The sequence below is a fragment of the Manis pentadactyla genome, chromosome 2, assembly GCF_030020395.1.
Source record: "Manis pentadactyla isolate mManPen7 chromosome 2, mManPen7.hap1, whole genome shotgun sequence".
Lineage (NCBI taxonomy): Eukaryota > Metazoa > Chordata > Mammalia > Pholidota > Manidae > Manis > Manis pentadactyla.
In genome coordinates this window covers 65,884,643-65,907,842 of record NC_080020.1, presented here as the reverse complement: position 1 = coordinate 65,907,842, position 23,200 = coordinate 65,884,643, and the positions used below count along the sequence as shown (strand labels likewise).

At 37.5% G+C, this 23,200-nt stretch overlaps 1 protein-coding gene across 4 annotated transcripts in view; it reads right to left on the bottom strand.

The window, feature by feature from the left end:
- Positions 1–23,200, bottom strand: part of ELL2 (elongation factor for RNA polymerase II 2) — a 71,864-nt gene that overhangs the window by 21,661 nt on the left and 27,003 nt on the right. Inside the window, exons 2-4 of one of the 4 annotated variants that reach the window (XM_057493213.1) lie at positions 15,758–15,872; positions 13,920–13,984; positions 10,102–10,223 (exon numbers count right to left, since the gene is read on the bottom strand). In XM_057493213.1, the coding sequence (XP_057349196.1) occupies positions 10,102–10,223; positions 13,920–13,984; positions 15,758–15,872 (302 nt within the window). Of the gene's footprint in view, positions 1–5,102; positions 5,267–10,101; positions 10,224–13,919; positions 13,985–15,757; positions 15,873–23,200 lie in introns of all 4 variants that reach the window. The other 3 variants (XM_057493212.1, XM_036925741.2, XM_057493216.1) reach the window with 3 other exon arrangements.

The following is a 23,200-nucleotide window of genomic DNA, read 5'->3' as shown; positions in this document are numbered from 1 at the left end:
TTACTATCTGGACATAACCAGTTATAAATATCAGATCAAAGCATTGAACAACAAAGGAACTCAACATTAAAGGGACACTTCCCAGTGATAAGAAAAACTATTAAATTAGGTACAAGTAGAGTTTTGGAGCTAGATTCAGATCTGGTTTCTGTGTTTTTCTTAATTTAGAGATAGAACAATGTCAGATGGGCAGGGAACTATATTGACCATATACCAATTATAGGGTGGAGGGCACTGTGCTAAGAGCTTTACACACATTAAGTCTCACACTAACCTGATGAGGTAGGCATCAGTCCCATTTCACAGATGAGAAAACTGAGGCTTTCAATAGGATAAGCTCAAATGGAAAGTATTCCCTTTGCACTTGGAAGGTTCTGTGATTAATACTCAAGTTTTCCTACTTCTCTGTGGGAAAGGTTTTATGAATAAATACCTATATCTGTTACTCCTTGTTAGGCAGCAAGCTCCACGTGGGCAATGGCTGGGGCTGCTCTGTCCATTAGCAAACCTTGAATCAGTATTTGATGACTAGCAAAATGAAATGACTAGCAAAGTGTCACAATGAATGGCAGCAAGACAGCAAGTAGATAGCAGAGGAGCAGGAATCATGTGGCCTGTATTTTCCCACATCACCAGGCTGTCAGAGTCTGAAGACACACTGAAATTTCTAATGTGGCTAATGCATACCTTCCAATCCACCACTTCTCAGTTGCAACAGTGTTCACAAACAGTAGCATTCCTTGAAATCTTAATAGCAGTTTGTGGTGGGGGACAAAAGGATCACAAAAGTTTAGGAAATGCTATGTATTCCACACTCCCCTCTCCCTTGAAACCTGTTTCCACACTTGCCAAACCAAGCTGACTGCGGAGCTCTCCCCGACACCCTTCTCTATGCGGGGGGGATGGACAGAGAATGTCTTTTAGCTAAGCTCACACATGCTATGACTGGTCATTTAGAATGGATTCAATCCAACAAGGCAAATCGAAAATAAAAAAAGAAAGTGACAGTACTACTACTGTGTTCCAGGCTGCTGTACCTCTTCTGTAGGTCTGACCCACCTCTGATCCTCAGTCTTAGGAGAGCCCCAAGGTCTCCTAAATTTACCCCCACACCTCCCTGAAGTAGGCATGGGGCAGACAAATAAGGGAGGCCCACTTTGACTTTAAGAGGGCATAAGAATGACACTTGACAAGAAATTTGAATCTGGTCAAAGATATGACAGTGTTGGAGGCTCACCTGGGGCCTAACGTTAGGCTGTCACTGGTTCACGGATCTATTACCCCTAATATATTCACTTCACCTGTATCTCATTTTGTTTTAAACAGTCATTTATAGGGTAACCCATTTCTTAAGAACCATTCAGCCACACTGGGCCACAAAGTTTCACGCGAAGATCGCTTGTTGCTGTCTCCCCATCAATGTGTGCCTATTCAACAAGGAAGGAGTCCTCGGGTTAAAGACAGATAGGTTATAGATGATGAAAACATCAGTGCTGGAAGTAGTTACAGACTGAGATGCTAAAGAAAAATGTAAAGCAGGAAAATGTCAGGTTCAAAGTGGGCAGAAGAAAGGCTTTATTTTTATTTTTTACATTTGCCTCAGAAAAGCCCTCCTAATAAAGCCTGTGGGAGAACCTAATTCTCTTCCCAGACCCAACTGCTAATCAATTCCCTGGGCACCTTATATAAACAGCAGCAGTGGGTCTGCCAGAGTTGGGTAATCTGGGACTATTTCTGAACCATTGTTTCATAACAAGGAGAGTCCACTTCTAGCTTCTCCATTTAATATGAGATGGTAAAAGTATTTACCCCTGTCTAAGGGCTCTGCATAAACAATTGGAATGGAATGTGTTATGCCAGCCCATCAGGAAGACAGCAGGTACTGCAGTGTCTTCTGCAGCTGTTTTTCTCATCTGTGCAGCCTGACCAGCAGCCCTGGCAATGCTGCCCCGAGGCTTTACACAGAGCGCAGGACTGTGATGATGCTGTGACTCTGCCATGATTAAATACATAATCCATTGCTTTAAAAGCCATCTCCACCATCTGGCATTTGTAACCACTTCTTCAAGAAGTTGGCTATCAAAATGAAAATACCCAACAGTCACAAAATGTGAAAACTACAAAGGGCCTTAGATGTTATCTAGTTCAAATACTCTTTAATTATTTGAGAAAACGAAGATCCATGGATGTTAAATGATTTGTCCAAGGTCACAAACGTGTACTAATTCATCAAAGGTAAGTGGATAGGGACATAAGTTAGGAAAATTGGAAAGAGAGTCCTTGAAATTAGGTTGGTTGCATTATTTTATAGACCTAAATAAACACTGCCATGTATTAAAATTTGCAATTCAATAACATTTCAGAATTTAGGTAGAAGTCAGTGAGCAGATTTAAGATACTGGTAGGCTGGAAGCAGTTGTGATTAGTGATCTTTTCTTTTTTTACCAAAGGGAACGATTATAACAATGTCCACCACTGATATAAAATGCTATGACTAGAAGTGGAATAATGGTTTCTAGATTAAAGCCTCTCTTGCTTCTCTCCAGGCAAAATTGGATTTTTTTTTCCAGCCCACAAAAGGCTTACACAGGCTCATATTCCTGGGTGACTAGGCTGAGTGACCCCTAGTAGCACAGTCTTCATCCTGTTGAACTGGCTTGCCCTGGACCAATTGTTAGAGGCCTTTCCTGGCATTTTGCTACCACAACCCCACAGTGAGAGCAGCGTTATTCCCATTTGTCCTCTACCCAGGCTGGCACTGATTGTTGAAGGAAATTATGTTCTACAGGTACTTCTAAGCTGGCATAGGTGAGCTTTTGGTATCATTTTATGTGATGTATTCAATTATGAACTAAAGAGGTATCTCCTATTGTCATAACACAACTTGTTAAAGAGGCCAAACCCATATCATTTGCTCTTTGCTGAGACAGCAACTTCATAAGTAAAATGGAGAGATAATCATAACCTATAATGTGACTGTGAGATTTAGACAAGTAACTATATGTATCATGCTGACCAGTGCCTGCACATAGCAAACACTCAGTAAGTGCTGGGTAATACTAGTATTGAGGGGTGACTGCCTAGCATTTGAAAGAAGTGAATGAGTCAGTTTTAAGACACTGAAAAAAGCAAGGAGTTACAAACTGAAGGAAAGAAGCATGTTAAAGGATGGGCAATAGGTAAGGTTAAAAGAAAAATTACACCATAACAAACTTTGCCATAACAAAGAAGAGTAAAAAAATTAAAAAACAGACAACAGAAATGCCAATCACACCACTAATCTTGCTCTCTGTATTCAGAATTGATCAGACTCTTCTTATGAGTAAAGTGTCCAGCTTTGAATTCTGAGGTGAATTGGAGGCAGTCCAGAGGAGGGTAATAAAAATAATTAAAGGAGTGGGATATATGCCATAGTAAGAAAGTTAAAAGGAGCTAGGTTTATTTGACCTACAGAATAAAAGGCTGAGGAGATTAATAACAAGATTTAAGAGCCAAGAGAACACTGTGCTGTGCTGGTGAGCAGCTGGGGCACTGAGGACACAGCACACAGAAGGCTAACCAGAGCACTCAGGCTGGCAGAGGTGACTGCAGGGACCCATGGGGCGGGGTACAGATGTGTGGGACAGGGCGGCCTACTCTCAGAACAGCACAGATGAAATACGGTCCACATTTCAACTTTGATAACTTCAAATTTTATGTGGTCTCTCTCAAAAATGTATATATGTTATTTATAGTGCCTATAAGACATCCTGCAAGTTTTAAAATTCTCATACCTTTTGAGATAGAGTAAAAAAGCTCTTTTCAAGCAACAGGGACAGCGAATTCATAGTTTGTACTTTAATTTTAAGTGTGGCAGATATTGTGCATTTTAGAAACAATTTGAAATTTAGCTTATTAGCACAGAAAGTTAATGAAGTTACTTGTGAGAATAAAGGAGAGAGAAAGGAGATTGGAAGTTGTTACCTCAACCTCACTCAGTAGGAAAGGAAAGGTGAAAAATCTCATTGCTGGTAACTTACTGGGTAGAGAACTGGACCCCATGGGTACAGATACCTGGGGAAACCATGAATTGTTGTTAAACCAAACTAAATGTATCTAAGCTAAGCACCAAGTCCCATGAGCACTGGCTTTGATCCAAAGAAAAACTTATTAAAGACACCAGTGGAGCTTCTCAAAGCTGAATGTATTATAGCAGGGTCCGCAATGGTAAAATATGGAACAAGTGTACCACACTATGGAAAGATATTGATTAAGGAGTTTGGTTATTCAAGAGACTGTTTTTGTAAGCATTTATGCTTCTAAATTAATATCCTTTCATCATTTACCATCCAGTGACTCATGTCATTAAACTGACCAAGGCCTCAAAGAGCACATCATTGATCTTGATAATTCTCTTTGTCACTGTTAATAGTCACTGTGAATTGACTCTTTAAAATTGTTAGGGTCACTGCTCATAAAGGACAGACTCATCTTGCTGCTCTGGTCTTAACTTCTGTTCAGTCTGATTGATATTTGAGTGAGCTGATGATAAAGATGATGGGGGTGGGGGAGGCTCTTAATTAATGGATAGATGAGGATGAGGATCCATAAACAGCATCACAATTAAGGCATCACCCTAGTGCTTTGCTATAAGCACATTTTATACTTTTGCAATAAAAATTCCTTGTTGTGCGAAGATCCTCTGATTCTACAAATAGAAGAGCCATAAATTCTACTAATAGATTTTACTGTAAATATAACCCTACAAAAGTGTAGAACAAGAATCATATCATCCATCATTGAAATTACATCATCCAGTGACAAAGAAAACACAACGGTACCATTATTAGAACCTCATAGTAAAGTAACTTGACAGATCCCATAATTGTAAAATAATAACAAATAGCCAACAGAGGATTCAGGATTTATGTAAGACATAAAACTTTTCAATCTGTTTAATTTACCTGCAGTGTGAAGAGAACCAATGACTTTTGATCATGTTATTCAAAATGTTCTGAAAACGAATTTTTGGGTTTTCATTGTTAATATTACCAGTATTTACCTACAGCGATCCTGAATTATTCCGATCAATCAGTAAGAAGGAGAAAGATATCTATACAAACCTACATATGGTCCACCGGGTTTGATAACTTTTGTGCTTCGGTTGCGGGATTCCTCCTCTGCCTGGGTCATTTTTTCTCGTGTCATCTGATATGAGTCATTTGTTGCACACACTGTAATTTTATCTTGTATAAATCCCAGGCAATTTAGCTGGGAGGCTCCAGAGCTGTCAAGTAAGATGGTGGCTTTTTTAGAGATGCCCTTCATTTTGCACAATAAAAATGAGCAAGAATTGCATAATCCTAAAAATCAGTAGCCCAAATAACTCTGCAATCCTAAAATAACTAATATTGGTAATTTTTAAATGTAAAGTTTATTTAAGTTATTTAAGTTCCTATTCCTTACTTCATATCAATTTTCAATTCATATTCTAAACATATTTGGGTGAAATGAGCTCTGAGACCAAATTCATGAAATTAAAAAAAAAAATCAGTATTTGGAGTAAAAGCCAGTCTTGATAGGCACTGTCGTTCTACTTTCATTGTTTAAAGAATTATCTATTACTGATATGAGAAATGTTAAAAGATTTATTGTTAGTGTAACCATAATATGCTATAATATGCATGCTTTAGAACTGACTAGATGAAACAGGCCCATCATGATTTTTATTTTTAGTAAGATAATAACTTTAAGGCTAAAACATTGCCAAACATTAGAGGTTCTGAAAAACTGTAGACTTTATATTTATCATTTTGATTAATCTCTATATAAGATTACCTATTTCTATAACAAATACTCAAGAAAACACCGGACAATAGATTTTTGCAGAAATATTAAAAAAACTTATTTAAACAATCAGAAATATAAACATTGGCCAGGAAGATGGCTCCATTTCAAAGTTTGTAAATATTAGGGGGTCATGGTAATAGTTATACTGGCATTTTAAAAAGAAGTTATGGCCTTAAAACAGACTGGGAAATAGAAGTTATGAAAATGTCACTACGTCTCTGATACTCTATTTCCAAACTTAATGGTACGTAGCTTTGTTATGATGCTAACAAAATGAGTGTTGATAACATTTTTGAAAATTGATAATAATTATACAAGTGCTATTTAAAAAAAAATGAGTTCATTCATCTCACAAATATTTACTGGACAGGGACTGCACAGCAGGCAATGCAAGAGGTACACAGGCTGTGACAAGGAGTACCAGAGGTGTGGTCCCCCTTTGAGGAGCTCTGTCTCATGGGTGACAAAGATGAGCGAACTGGAAATTATGACACAACATGGCAAATGCCACGGGGCAGGACATCCCCAGGAAGGTACTTCACCTGGATTTGTGGGTGATTCAAAAGCCTCCTAGAGGAAGTGATGCTTGAGCTGATCTAGAGGGATGACCAGACAAGGGGGGTGAATGGAAGTGTTCTAGGACGATCAGCAACCTGTGCAGGCCCAGAGGGAGCAAGAGTGAGGTTTTCACCTTGGCTAAAGACAGTTGGAAAGGACAATTAGAGATAAGGCTGAAGAGGGCATGAGAAGTACCTCACACAGGGCTTTGGAGATCATGGTATGGACTTTGGACTTTATCCCAAGGATAACAGAAGCTGAAATCAGGGGAGAGAAAATATTTCATTGGTACTGTAGAAAGATCAATCTGGATGAAGAACAGATTGGGAGGAAGGGGGCACAGGAGTGAAAGCAGGACACCAGTTAGGAAGGTGCTGAAGGAGGGTACTTCTTGTAGGCAAGAAGTATAAATTACAAAGTGATTTATTACTAATTTACACGGTGAGAATAAACTGAACCTATTGACAGTTACAATGAAGTTGCAGCTTATACCATTCAAGGTCAAGAAATACATCTTTACATTAAGATAAAGAGCAAACAGATTCCAGAGATAATGAGGAGGCAGAATTTACAGGATTTGGTCACTGATTACCTGTAGAGAGAGAGAAAAAAGAGAGGGAGCAGTTAAAGATCATGTCCAGGTTACTGGGTGCATGGAACTGCCATTTATTAAGATACTGGGGTAGGGCTGGAAAAGAGAAAATGAGTTCAGTGTTGGCCATGGTGATTTGAAGAAATAAGGAGGTCTCAGGAGGAACAGTAGTATTTAAAATAAGCAATAGGAAGATGAAGAAAAGACCACAGGAGACTGAAAAGATACAGCCAAAGAGATAAAAAAAAAAATCAAAGAATGGTGTGTCATGGAAGCCATGGGAATAGAATGCTTCAAGAATCAGAGAGTGGTAACAGAGTGGAATGCTGGCAACAAGCCCAGAATAATAAGGAACCAAGAAGTGTCTACTGGATTCAGGGGCAAGGAGACCAAGGCCCCCTTGGAGGAGCATGATTTCAATGGAATAATGGGGACTGAATGAGGGGGACTGAAGTCAAACTTCGGGTCCAGAAGTGAATGCAAGGGAGGTTGTTTTTATTTTCTTTCTTAAAGAAAATAAAGAGATTTGAGTATGTATGAATGCTGAAAAATAAGTGGAAAGAAGGGAAGGAGGAAAGGAAGGAAGGAGGGAAGAGAGTTTTACCTTCAGAGAAAGCTGGGTGGAGGAGGTAGAGTGGGAAGAAAAGGGTGCAGTAAAAACTGCAGTAAGAAGGTCTGGTGGCAGAAGGTTTGAATTTCAACATCTTCCCCTAAGTAATTTACACAGTGAGAATAAACTGAACCTATTGCCAAGCACAATGAAGTTGCAGCTTAAACCATTCAAGGTTAAGAAACAGATCTTTACATGCAAACAAAATAGAGCTAAACCCTGCAGGCAAGAAAGTACTCTCTAGGATGAAGTACCTTTGAAATTTTCAACATGCAAGTAATCATTCCATTGGTCTTTTTCTAGGTTAGCTCACTATTTCCCACACTTGAACGTGTCTTAGTGTAGAGCTGTATACACCAAACTAAGTATTTTCCCTAGGCCTGTGAATGGGCAGATATAAGGAATTTTTGAAAGGTATTTTGACTTTGGGATTCCCTCCATTTTACATATGAGAAAAGTCAGATTCAAGATTTTAAAAAGAAAGATAAGAAAAGAGACTAGTTAATATGTATTTTTAGAACATCTGTTTAATTGAGCATTTACTTTAAGCATAGCCAGCATGATCTAGAAAAAGGGTATATGAAAGCCCCTGCCCTTTAGGAGCCTGAACAAGTCTGCAGAGACAAGATCTGTGGGAAAAATAAAAATTCAATTGAATGAAAAAGGTGGAGCCATATTATAAAGAGGTTTGCTTGCTAGGTTGAGAGCTGAAAGCTCGAATGCTTTTGTTTTTATAGAGGCAAATTTCAATTTACAGCCATACAGCAAACACCATTTTATAAAGCACCTTGGATCATATGAATGCATTTGATCCAATTTCTGACAATAATTGTTTTTTTCTCTTGTTGTATCAAGTACAATTTTGTAAGTGACCTTAATTCCTTCTCCAAACAAGCAAAGTGGAAATAAACACAGTATTTGAGATATAAAGGAGAAACCATATTACCTATGATGATATGACTAGTTTTGAGGAGATTAAGTTCTTCAATAAAATTCCTAATGGGACACACACAGTTCACTTTGATGTCAAAATGTTCTCTCTATAATAAAAAGTTTTCTACAGACAAGCATTACAGGTGACAGCACCACAATTAGAAATCAGTGTGCTCTGTGGTAGGTAAAGAACACTGGGGTAGGAGTTAGGAGCTCACTCAGTTGTCATTCAGCCCTGTCACTAACCAGCTATGTAACTGTGGATAAGTCACCTGTGAAATAAAGGGGCTGAACTACATAATCACCTAGGACCCTTATACTTGGTGATTCTATAATCTGTTGTAATGCTGTCCCATGGAACTTTCTGCAATTGTGATAATGTTTTATATTTGTGCTGTCCACTAAGATAACCACTAGCCATGTGGCTATTGAGCCTGTAATATGTGGTTAGTGTAAAACTAAATATTTAATTTTTATAAATTAAAATGTAAACAGCCACATGTAGGGCTATCATAGTTGACCATGCAGAGAAGTCTATATAAATCTGTAACACAAAATTCATACCAAAAAATATGTTTGGGCAGAATTAACACATACTCAGGGAAAATGGCAGACTAAGATAAAACAAAAAGTTATTTGACAACTTAAGTGAGAGGAGAAACTTAGAACTCCTTCAATGAAGCATCTTCTTTTGTATCTCTGTCTCCCTGCCCACTTGAAACACAACTTTACTTTCCTCCTCCTCTCAGAGCAAGCGCTTATACAGTTTCAAGTACTGCAGAGATGAGAGAGAAGGATGAACAGCCCAGGGCACTTCGGGCCAATGTCAATGTCTCTTGGAGGCTGGGGGCTCTAAGGCCCTGTTTTTATCCATAGGAGAACAAACTCCCCCTACTCAAGGGGTCCATTCTTTAATCAGAAACAACCACAGCAAAGAAGAGTGAAACAAACAGCTCATTGTTTACAGAGGACCTAAGTAGATAAGGGTTCTATGGTACCCTGGGATGTGGGTGTGTATTCTTGTCTTCCTTCCCCCGACTTTTTTTTTTTTTTTTTAATCAGAAGTGCCTGCTACACTGGGATAATTTCTGGTTTCCATTTTGCTGCAGAATAAAGATTTTTAAAAATCTATCTTAAAACAAGGCTTGCTTAGGGAAGAAGTAAAGGCCTATACAATTTATATGTATGTATATGCATGTATGTATGGATGTGTGTGTGTGTGTGTATGTATATATTTCCTCCTTTAACCTTGAATGTGAGCCTTGCATGTACTATAAGGTACTCTTATTCAGATGCAGTGAGTAAAATTTTTTAAAAGTCCTTAACCTGTTTTTAATTAAAACAAACTAACCATGTTTTATGGGTAAAAACTTGAGGACAAGAATCTTAAAATTTTTATGATTATATTCCATTGAAAAACATAATTTCTAACACATAGTAGGTACTTAATATTTCTCAAATAAATGAGCCTTGCAATTCAACAAATGTTTATGGCATGACTATTATGTATTTTATTGTTTAATTAAAAAAAAACAAAGAAAAATTATTTTCCCTTCAGCATACCTTGAAAGGTACTTACCTGGACAATGTTTGCTGGATGCAGTCAAAGCTGCCCTGAGGGTTGTCTTTACCCACATTTGACAAATAGAAGTTAAAGGTATGCACACCATTGGGGGGATCATTTTTGGGAATTTTGACAAGCTAAAAGGAGAGAAAAGGAGAGAGATACTTCAAATTATAAATTTGCCACAGAATAATTTGATGACTGAATTACTGTTTTTCAAATGGCGTTCATTTTATACCCAAGCCTTCCTGAGAAATTAAAGTTACAACATCTAAATTACCAAATCATTCAAGGAATCTGGTGAGCATGCCCATAACTCACCACATTCTTATTTTCATTTCTACCCTTATATGTCAGTGATCACTTCTGCTCAGTAATTAGTTTAAAAGAGGAACCCTCTTCATTTTAAACTAGCAAATTACAGTTCACGTGGAAAAGTTATTAGAGCTATGCAGCTTGTCTTTGGCTGACAGGGAACCCCTACTTAAGAACTTCAGATATTTAAATGGTCTCTTAGAATCCATATCCCAATCTTTTGCTCTTATAATATACACATTTCATTTTACTTCTTGCTTTAGTATTATTTTTGAAGAATAACTATGAGAATAAGGTGGATACCATAATTACATTCACACAAAAATGCATCAGTTTCTTCATGCCCTATAATTCCCTTATTCTCATGTGTTTATAGAACAGGGTTAGCAGCCTACAGAGATGATTCTGCAGGATTCTCCAAAGCTGAGTCCCAGGCAACACTGTGGAACACACACATGGTTTTTTATGTTCTTGCTCAAGGTCTAGTTTCTCCACTAGATGGCAAGTCCCATAAGTTTAGGGTCAGGTCTGCTCTAGATGACCAAGTCCTGGTACTGGGTGCATTTTCCTGGCACATGGTAGGAATTCAATAAGCACTTGTGAACAAATTAACTGGCAACTGCGCACTGTCTTTCAACTGCTCTACCTTCCCTTGCATCTACAGGGGCTACCATGGTATTAGGTGATAATTATAAAAAATGTTCACTGGCAGAATGTAAAACATGACCTCTTGCTCTCCAGTCCCCCAACACACAGAGTCTTAGCAATTGAGTAGACAAGTTGGGATGCAGGACAGTGTTGTCTAATTCTTATCCTTCACTACTAAATCTGACCTTTCCATTAGTGGAAGGTTAAGACTCAGAGCTGGCTGTTAGATTAATAAGACTGTAATTGAAAGGCCAAATTTCACCAAAGAGGTTGAGTAATATAGGTTAGTAATGTAGGTAATTCTCTATAGAGCCTCCATCGTCCATGAATTTAAACAATCTCTTGACTCCCTAGTTTAAACTACTTCAAACTGCAAAAATAACAAGCTTCTACATTTAATACCTACTCTATAAATCATATATTTTTGGGCCTCAAAGTTACTTTATTTCCCAAAATCTCCCCTAGTTTTAAAATGCTGGAACTTTGTGAACAGTCTTAATTTACTCTGTAAGTACTCATCAGGCTGTCTTATTGGGTGTGCAAGCTGAATGCCTAGTTGGCACACACACTGGTGAAATAAAATGGCATGTTTTACTTTGTATTCCTGTACAGGTGGAGGAGAGCAGGAGCCAGAGAAATGCTCATGTGAGACACACAGGAGCATCTGCAGGTGGGTGTAATGGCACTCACAGCGCTCACTGATGTCTGCTTTTTGTTTTCTAAGAATAGCAGGGCTTTGCCCATAAAGTATGTGCACTGTAGCCTTAAGGCCTAGGAAAGGAGGCGGATAGGTAATGAAGATATGAACACTTGAATGAAACCCCTTCCCCAGCCACGACTCACTTAACTTCCAATCACCTTCTCCCTCAATCCTCCATGCAGATCTGCAGAACCTGGTTGGGGAGATGTTCATAATGGTTTTAGGCTCATCTCCAGGCCAGTCTCTGGCTTCAGTTTAGGCCTGAGGTGTTCCTTCCTGTGTAGCTCAGGTCTGGGAATGCAGAAGCACTTTGCCTAGCAGAATATGGAAGACTGTCCCTTTTGGAAGATTCTAAATTACATTTTTAAAAACTAAAATCATATACATTTTTTAAAATTTTTCATGAGTGACTAGAGTTTGTACTCAAATTCTATAAATGTTCAGTATTCTTTCACCAAAAACTTTTAATTACTAGAGTCCTTAAGCTCAGACATCTACCAAAAGAGCATTTCAGAAAAGCTCTTATCAAGCTATTTATTTAATTTAAATGTAGAGTTTTCCTTTCTCGTCCTCCAAACTGTGATTCTTCTTTAGTAATACTTACACTTTTTGAGGTGAAAAATTATCTTCCCATTCATTTTTCCATTTTTAATATACTCACACACACATACACCCCAACATACAATAACATACACCCCAACACAGCAGTAACAATTAGAAAAAATGTGTCTTTTGTAAATCTGGAGGGTTCAATAATAAAAATATCCTGTGTGAATTGATTACTGTGCACACCCCTCAGAGCATTAGGATCTGGCACAGAAGGCTTTCATATTCTCCTTTTTTAAAAATCTCTTGAAAAGAAAAAAAAAGCTAGTCACTTAAAAAATATGATCATGAACAGAACAGGAAACAGATTAAAGAGCAACAAAATTTAAAAAAAAGCATACACCACCCATGCTGTATACTCACTGCATGTGTTACACAAAGATTAGCACAGCAGTTCTCAACAAAGGGGCAGTTTTGCCCTTCAGGGGATTTGGTCTGGGAGGGCGCTGTTGGCTTCTCTCAGAGGCTACAGAGATTGTCCAACACTCTGCAGCACACAGGGCAGCCTCTACAAGGAAGAATTACCCAGTCTAAAATAGCAATAGGGGCAAGTTTGAAAAACTACAAATTAGAAATAGAAGTAGGTCAATCCCTTAGAAAAGAAGTCAGAGAATTCTGACTTCACTGACTTCTGAAAATTAATGAAGATGTGAAGGGCAACATGGTATCTTTAGAGAAATAAAAGTACCCATTTTATATCAAATGAAAGCCATTTGAACTCATTTGAAAAATTATCCCAGTTCTGTAGCTTCCAACCAGAAGACACCTAAAGGCAAGGAAGCACACCTGAGGCAGAGCTAAACTGTATGAGGCCAGAAAGCAAGTGAAGGTTAAGTGTCTAATGCAAATTAAGTTGTGTACTTTTTCCTAAGTATCAGAAAGCCACTAAATAAACATATGGCTTAATATGTTAAAAAAGTTTAAAAAAGTACTCCTGTGGAATGCCTACTCTAGATATCAATTAAAAAATAAAGGAGGTCTTGAAGAAATATTAATTTACTAAGAATAACCTCTCAAAATGAGAAAGGATCATTTCAGGATAAAGAAAGTAGATCTTTGCAGTGACAGTCGCTGAGAATTCTATTCCCCTAGTAAGTTCCAAAGCCTCATTAGCAATAACAATTAGAAAAAATTAGTACAGTTTTCAATTTAAAGAACAACAACGAACAAACAGAGTAGTACTTATCTGGAGAGCGTTCATAATCCCCTCCATTCCTCCCCATTCCTATACACACCACACAGGTCCATAAGGTTTTCTAGGCTGCTAACTAACAGTGACAAGCAAGCTCTGTCCTCAATTCTTTGGAAGAAAGGTAGTATGATGCACAATGACAGCACGACTTCTCAACAATCTCTCCTATCCACTGACCCACTCTGTGGGTGTGTGTTTGTGAACAGTGCGCAGATGGGGGCAGGAGGGGCATTAGGGCAAATCATGTTCATTTTAGGACCCGAGGATGAATTTTGATGCATATCATGGTATTTCTTCCAGCTTTGGAGCTGCAGTGGGGGCTGGAGATTTAGGAATAATGAGAGAACATGTAATTCTGAGTTTCTACATCACCTTCCCCAGTGGTACAGAGCAGCAGCTGTGCAGATGGTACAGCCTGACCTAATCTCAGGCTTTTCCTGTAAAAGATGAGAGAGCAAGATGTTGCCAAGCAATCTTTCTACCTTTAAAATTTCAAAAGCTGAAATTACATGGTATATAGATTTAGCATATCTAATTTCCTGAGGAGGATGTTACAAATTAGTTACAAATTTTATTTATATCAATATGTGATTATGCTCCTAAGAATAAAATGGATGTACAAGGAGCACTTATGTTTATCTGGTTAAGTTTGCATAACAGTTTGGCCCCATGGGCAGTAAAGCAAGAGACTTAATGGAAAGAACATGTTATGCATGACAATTAGGGTAGGCAGGGGTTGGGGGAGTGGGAACTTCAGAACCTAACCTAATGGTCCTCACGGACCTTAGATGGACCTGAGCTTGTTGGATGGTTGAAGACCATAGCTAAGGTAGTTTCTGAGACCTTGTCTAACCTAGAGCCATTTCAGAGAATTTACAGATACTCATCACACACTTTGACATAGAGGAACCTATTCCACTACTTGTCTAGATAGTGAAATAGGAGATAGTCCTTTCTTTTGGAATGGATATGAAGCATTTTCTTATAAATTGGCCTTTGCATTTATGGAAATATGAAGAGGGGGAGATGAAAATTAAATGACAATTACTGGTAGGCCTAAGGTCAGCTTCTGGGGACTGAGCTAACCACCATGGGAAAAGAAATTCTGAGGTTAGATTTAGAAAAAATACTGGAAGAACCTCTTTGTGTGATAGAAACTTCTTAATTTCAATTATAAAATTTTCCCACAGGTCAGTGGGAGTACCTTTACATTTAGGGATCCATGGTATACTTGAAAATTTTAGCTAAATGCCTTAAGAATGAAATATTATTTGCAAAGTATCAAGAACTATGATTGCAAATAGTTTCTTATTCAAGATAAAGAATGTAAAAATATACCACTATGTTCTAGGAAACTTGATTAAGTAGATTTTGATTTTGGTTCCAAAAATGAGAGACTGAAAATCAAAGGCTTAGGAACACAATCCACAACATCCTCCCAAATTCCAGTCTATCTTCCATAAAAACATACAAAGATAAAATTTCAGGAAACTCTGAAACATTTGTAATTGACATCAACACTATACCCTAAGATGTGTAAGTCAAAGCTTCTAATTATTCTGAGATACAAGCTCAGGCATGTGGCAATGGAATACCGTCTGAAAGGTCATTTCAACATCTTCCTATTTACCTAAGGATACACGGCAGAAGCATACAATGGGCACATTGCTACCAACTTCTCATACAGGTGTGCTAACATCTGTTGAAAAGTCATTGGCACCTTTACTGCAATTTCTTGACCTTAAGTCTACTTTCTACTCAACATTTGATTGGGGTACATATATAATGGATTAAAAATAGGGCCACAGGTTTTTGTTCCATTTATTTAAAACAAATTCTTTGTTCTTTCATGAGTATTACAAATGATGGAAATTTACTATCTTTGATAGTAACTTTATGAGTTTTAATATCCAACCTTTTCTGCTCAGATGATAGTAAACTTCCAATGTGATGTTCATGACCAAGCAGTACTACAGTTTGATACAACTCTTGGTCCTTAAAGCAGACCCATATTGCTGGCAGGCCCTTTGAGATCATCTAGTTGAATTTGTTCACTTTATAGATTAGGAACAGACAGAGGTTCAGTGACTTGCTCAAGTTTATGACGCTAAATGCAATCCCTGTACTCCTGACCCCCTGACCTGGCTCCATGTTTGTCTAAAACACTTAGTATCAGCACTACTTACAGATATGTTTATTGTCTTTCTCACCTGACTTGAATATACTCCTTGGAAGGACAGAGGCTTTTGTCTGGTTTGTTCCCTGAATTTATAGACAGCATCTTGAATAGTGTGTGGCACAAAGAAGTCACTCCATACATGTTCACTGAATGAATGAAAATATTGATTAATGCCTGAGTCAGGACTAGACCCGAAATCTCTTTTCTTTCCACCAATATTTCCAAAGCATGTCGAAAAGCTTCCTTATATGAAAAAGAGCTATCCTAAAATAAATTTGGGAAATGCCAGGCTAAACAAATGACTTTCTTTGCTGTAGGTCCTTTCATACTAAATAGTACTTTCCCAATTCATATGACTTCAGACCCTACCTCCTCCATTCTTCCAGTATCTTAGGAGGCCAGCCTGCTTCTTAATACTATTTGATTAATACACCTGTTATTTTACTGTATATAAACTATGTATCTTAGCTTGGATATACAAATTGCTACAAATGATTAATTAGAATTCTCTGTTCTCCAATCTAATAATTCTGTGATTTCCTAACAATCTAGAAAATTCAGTTTAGCTAGAGAAATACATTTGCATGTACTGTTTAGGTTCCAGAGTTTAGAGAAAGAATAAACAATCTAGAATCAGAACTGAAAATGGAAACCTCAACCTGAAAGCCACAAGTCCTATTTTTCAAACTAGAGCTTCAGTTACGACTTTAGGTCTAACATTATGGGTTCAGGGAAGGAAAAAAGGCCTTTTTGACCAGCCCAGATGTGGAAACCAATGCTGAGGTGGATGTAGGGGTGTAAGAAGGCGAGGGTATTTTTCACAGGCAGTAGAAAAGTTTATTAGGGAAATCAATAAGAGCTAAATATTCCTACTGACAATTAATGGCAGAGAATAGAAAGGATTCTACACGTAATAGAAACATCTGAAATTTCTACATGAGAGATACTTCACTGAGGAGAGTAGAGAAAAATGCTAAATTTATCGGGCACAAAGAGACATATTGACAGTTACCAAAAAAATTCAGGCCATGCAGCAATTAATATGAATAATTCAAGACAAAATAAGCCCATTTATTTCTTGCCATTCTTCTTTTTTAGCAAGGTGTGTATTAAAGAAAAAAGTAAAGTAGAATAGCTTTCCCTATTATTCTTCATATAGCTTTTTTGATGCAGTATTAGAATTTCTTAAAAAGTTCTTGATGAAGGGGTAGAGTCAGCCAACTCTAAGCTTTCTTGGTTTGCTATTTCTGTTGCTATAGTCTTATTAAAAAAAATCATTCCTGAGTATTACATTCTCATCCCCTAAGAATTCTTTAAAATTTGTGGCCATTTTGGGGAAAATATCACTGGTGGCAACATTTCAAAACTAATTTTAATTGGTTCAAGTAAGCAATAACATCTATGGAAGTAAAGTGCTAATTTTTAAAAGTCAGATACAGGTGGGTTGCTATACAACTGAAACAAACAAAAACGGCCTTGAGCAGTTCTTGGCTCTCTTAATATAATTTCTCTTAATATGAAACTTCCTTCTAAATGTTGGTGTGTCCAGTAAGAATACACTGATTGAGTTTTTCACTTAATTCATTTATTTTACAACTACCTGAGTGCCTACTATGCCAGGCACTGTCCTAGGTTTTAGCTGACAAAGATCCCTGTAGAAGTACAGGAGAGAGACGGTGGTGGCTTGGGCCAGGAGATGGGGAGAAGTGAAGGGATTCAGGATGTATTTTGCAGGCAGAGGCGGCAGGGTTCCTAGACATACTGCATGTGAGGAAATAAATGAAGAGAGAGATCAAGGATGACACCAAGGCATTTTCCCCAAGTAGAATGGAGTTGTTTGAGTTGGTGTGCAAGTGCATGTGTACACATTCACATGTACATACACAGTATCTTAGATATGATACCTTAATGTAACTGAATCTGTACTAGCTAAGTGCACTAAAATACAACTGACCAGTGCTGGTTTCATGAGCTAAAAAGGGGCTTCAAAGCGAGTTTTGTTATGACTCATTTTGTAGCTTCATGGCTAAAAATTATTTAGAAGAGACCAGGTGGCTGGGTGTAGCTGGTTGGTGTTTCCAGGAAAAAAGGGGGGATGACAGTTATTGGCAGCAGCAAGATGCAAATAGCAGATAGCAGAGATACTGTATCAGGGAAAATGTATACAGACTATAGGGCATGAGTGAATAGAAAATTTGTACTGCAAAATTGAGCTAAATGCCAGTGTAGCTCTTAGAAGAAAAGTGAGAGAGTCAGTGAGAAGTCTGTTCAAACCTTCATGGCTAGGCTAATCCATAAGTCTTTATTTGGCAGCAAAATCTAAAACTTCCCTTGAGTTCCTTATCTCTTAAATCATAAAACTGCTTTTCATTTTGATTTTATTAACCAGTCCCTTCCAAAATTTAAATATATTCCACAGAACCAATGCTTATATAGGAAATAATTCTTATCCTGTTCCTAAATCTGCCTAGCCTCCCCCATTGTATCTTTCAGTAAACAAAACCATTTATCTAGTCGCTGAGGTGACTGGCACCTTGGGGTGTCAACCTTGACTCCTCTCCCTCACACCATCCTGCCTCAACCTCCAAATCATCACATGGCTTACTGCTTTTGTTTCTTCAATCATCTCTCAAATATAAGTCCTCATTTCCCTCCTCTGCTTTGGCTCAGGATCACCTTTTGCTTGGACAACTTGTCTTTTGGCCTCCACTTATGTCCATTCTTGATACCATCCTCTAATCATTCAACTGCCAAAACTAGTTTCATAAAAAGCGAATCTGACGTGTCAGTCCCAAATATCATTTATTTCTTCATAACTCCCTGCTACTTGTCCATTGTATATACAAGGTTCCTTCCTAGTAGACTTGGCCTCGGACTCATTCTCCACTTGTGTTTGATGTCCCTACTTCTTGTCTTGGCTTGTACTACCATATCCTTTATTTAATACTCAGCTCAGGAGCCTCTTGCTCAGGGAGTCTTTCCTTCCCCAGTGAGGTGGGTTTAGAAGCCCTTTTTCTGGGGTCCCTACAGCCTCCTGGGCTCACTTCTACTGATGCCATCACTACACTGCACACTAATACTTGTGTTTGTGTCTTCCCACCAGACCATGAGTTTTTTTGGGGCAAGGACCATGGTCTTAATTTCATGCATTTTTGGAACAGAGTAGATATGTAATAAATCTTTGTTGATTCACCTGAAGAAACTTGGGACTAGATTAAATTCACTCAGAAGAAGCCTTATACCAGGGATACTAAAAAATTAGAGATGTATCTGAAATAGATCACTTACGAGTCTGTGGAAAACCAGGGCTCCCCAGAGCGGGCAAAAATAAATCCCACATAGATGCCTTCTATGTGGTACAAACATCAAGATGAGAAAGTTTCTGACCTCTCTTGTGCAATGTTTAGCCCCAAAACCTAGGCCAAGTGGCTGTCTAGGTTTGTGGAACTTCAATTTATACTACATATATTTCTGTTTTTAAAGTTATCTTTACCATTATTAAAATACTCACAGAATACTCTGGCCTCACCAAATTCCATTTGAAAATATGATCCAAAATTAAAGCCACTTGCATTTTAAAGGACTTAAAGAGACCACACTAAGTAATTTTAAATTTAGTAATTCTCTTGGTCAAGTGTAAAGCAGAATTTTATTTTAAAAAAATGATTTGCTTCTCAGAAACAAAGACCAAACATGATTCTATGAGGAAAAAAAAAACCACCTAAAATATGATCATCAATTTCCAACTTCATTGCCAATCTTCTCTCCTTCTTGCTCTCCTGGATTTTTGAGGAAAGCTTTTTTTGCATTATGAGGAGGAGCTGCTGGTGAAACATGGGAGGGACCAGAATTCATGCATGGCAGTTAGCAACAGTTGAATAAATCTAGGGAAGAGAATGGTGCTTGACACATGTGGATCTTCAAGATTAACATAAGTTGCTAAAAGTGGCCTGGGTCCTAGATTTTACAAAACATATGGTTTTACCCCAACCCGAGTGTTCCCATGAAAACTTTTAAGTTCAGTAACAAATGATATTTAATTCTAAAGAATAATTCCCTATTAATTTGGAAGTATATTCAACTCTTCTCTGTTTTTTAACATCAGTAATATTCAAACTTTTCTTTTTTGAAGTTACAGAATGTTTTTTGCAAAATAAATCTTATGGGGAAACCCACCATGTAATACAAATAAATTCAGAACTACTCTGGTTTGGGAAAGGGATGACGAGAGACTGGGACTGCTTGAGGGGGCCACTGTGTCAGCATCACAGAATCCCCAGGGGCTGGGGACCAAAGACACAAAACCAAGGCTCTACGCCAAGGAAAGAGAAATAGTACCAACATATACAATAGCTGGGGGCTATACTTTTGTTAAATTTTAGTCACATCTTAAATGACAATAACAAGAGAGTATGTACAAAATATGAACCCTTATGTGCCATTTTTTGGTGGGAATTAGTGCCAAATATTTGAAAGGATACCAAAGATAGAAAATGGTGTCCTGTTGCCATCTTCTTTCCCTATTAAAAATGCCTTCTTTAGTGTTGGACCTCTTTATATTTCCAGTTCTAAGTTGGGTCTCCCTCAGTGGTTTAAGAACAGTTGAGAAGTTCTCTTTTTCATAGATTCAATGGGAGCTGGGCTAACAGACCACACCTAGTATGCAAGATTATGGACTTTGGAGCAAACTGACAGTTTCCAACTCTGGCTCTTCAATCTGCAATCTGTGCTACCTTGGGCAAATAACTTAACCTCATTAATCCTGCTTCCTTAGCAGCAGAATGTGGATAATGATATTGTTCACCTCATATGATTGTTGTTAAGTTTTTAGAGATAACCAATCTACAGTGCTTGGCACAAGTCTAGCACATAGTATGTGCTCCAAAATGTTTGCTCTGATGATGTGAAGACAATACTGGGGCGCTTCCACTCTGATTTTGGCCTGTTTGAGTCAAGCACACACACATCTTCCTTAGCATAATGATGTGTTTCCTTTTTAAACTGATTTTCAAATGGTAAAGGACTGGTAATAAGTACCCTATGGATAAGCAAAGGTTGATAATATTGTGAATTCTTGGTATTTACAAAAGTAAGGGGCTAGAAACCATCAAGGTCAAAACTTAAACACTAGCTTAAACAGAAGCCAAAGAAGCTATTTGGGAAAACAAACAACCAAAAAGACTAGCAGTATTTCTAATTGTTTCAAACTCAAAGTACAGAGAGGTAAGGTACAAGAACGAATCAGCTACAACAAGAGTCTGTGGAAGGCTGAAAACGTATAGAAGCCTGCTGCTACTCTAGAAGGGTAGCAAACAGTGCTTCCCAAGTGCCCTATCCATAAAAAATACGCCGCCTTCAGAGCCCCAGAGAGCCGCAGAAACTAGCTACAGCACAACAAAGAAACAAAGAAAATAGAATTAAGGGTTCTCATGGGAAACACAACTTTGTGACTTTAAAGCATTCAATCTTCATAAATGAAAATATTTTTAAATTTGTTGCTTTTTTTTGTGGGTCATAGCTATAGGTAGCCCTAAAAATGGACAAAGCCTATATTTTAATTTTTATAGATTTCTTTCCAAACATCTACCCTGAAAATACATTCTGAGGTAGGGTCCATTTCATAAAATTTATTTCTATTCAATTTTCTTAGGTCAGGTTCACTTGCTATTTCTGATTTTATGTGTATTGATATGCACAATCCTTCAAGAGCTAAATTAGAAACTGTATTCCTGATCTCTAAGAGATTTGGCAGGTCTGATGTAAATAAGAGGGCTTGTCAGGTCTCTTAGATGAATTGATTTATGATCTTAAGAAATACAGGACTAAAAAGATTCATTTTTAAGGATGGTAAGCTTGGGCTATTATTAGCAAAACCATCAAACCTATGCATTTAAACAGAGAAAGAGATATGCTGGCAAAGAAAGGGGAAAGATTTACATGTGGACAACTAAGTTAATGACTGTATTTGGATAATTCATATCACAAAATTGTTGATTATCTTTCAGATAGTTATATGATTCTGCTAGGAGGCAGAACCACACACCACTGGTCCCTCTAGAAGGAAACTACTGGAGGTAGCAAAACATTTTATCCCCTGCTAATAATTCATTGCATTGCCTCATAAAAAATATCCATACTGCTAGGCTTCATGAGATCTTTGTAATGTTCTTTTAAGGAAGACAGGCATGTAAAGATCAGAGTGGAAATTCAAAAGCACTAAATTATTAGGACCACAGCAATGATAAAGAGAACTGGCAAAATAACAAAATATAATGTTAGAGAAATAGAGAAATTACTTCAAAGAAAGTCTATGAATTATTCAAATAAAAATTTCTTTCCACTACATTGGGAAAAAGAAATAGTATAAAAAAATGAAAAACTCAAAAGCATTAATTACCATGCCTAGAAGTATCAGATAAAGATGCTAAAACATCTGATGATACTTTGACATCTTAAAATACTGTATTATTTTACCCATGTAGATATCATCAAGCAAATCACAATGTCAGTTTTTAAGTATTATCAAATGATTAATTTTGAAACTTAAAGAGCATGTACTCAGTACTGGCCAGGGGAAACACCACGCACTTTCAAACAGCTGTTGAAACAGCAGTAGCAGCTTTCTGGGTGGGGAGGAGTGGTGGGGAGAGGGGGTGGGGGTGGGGGGACAATCTGCTGACAGTTAAAAAACACAAAAGCATTCCTACCTTCTGACCTAGTAACTCCACACTTAGGAATCTAGCCCAGGGAAACAGTTCGAAATGGAAATAAAGATTTACATACAAAGATGTTCATCGTAACATTACTGTTATATAGAAACTATGTAAGAAATAGGAGAATGGTTAAAGAAATGCTACTGTATCTATAAAATGAAATGTTAGGTAGCTATTAAAAGTAACTTTCACCATTTAATGACATAGGAAAATGCCATGATACATGGCATATGGAAAAAAGCAGGACATAAAAGGCAGTAAATACACTGTGACTGCAATTTTTAAGAATGTTATGTGTGAATATGAAAAAAAGACTAGAAGAACTCCAACACTAACTGGTTTTCACTGTTAGGGACAGTTAGTATTCATCTTTATCCTTGTATGCACTTTATACAATTCTAAAATGTACCTTCATTTGTTTTTCCAATCAGAAAAACAACGAAGACTGCTTTAAAAACTATTAGATTTGAAGTTACCACTGACATTTTCCCTTCATGACTCAATCACCTTACATATTTTGAAAAAAATTAGAGATTCTTTTACAGAATCAGAAATTGTTAAGTATAAGACTTATCCAAACTAATCCTGGATTCACAATTGTCTTGTTCTTCAAGTTCTCTAAGGAAGGAACTGAACACTATCCTCCTTAAAAAACAAAACACCTATCATTTCTAGGAGGAAGTTTTCCCCTATATCCAAATAAAACATTTTTAAACAGCTGTGGAAATAGAAGTCAGCATCATCTTACTATTCAGTGGTAA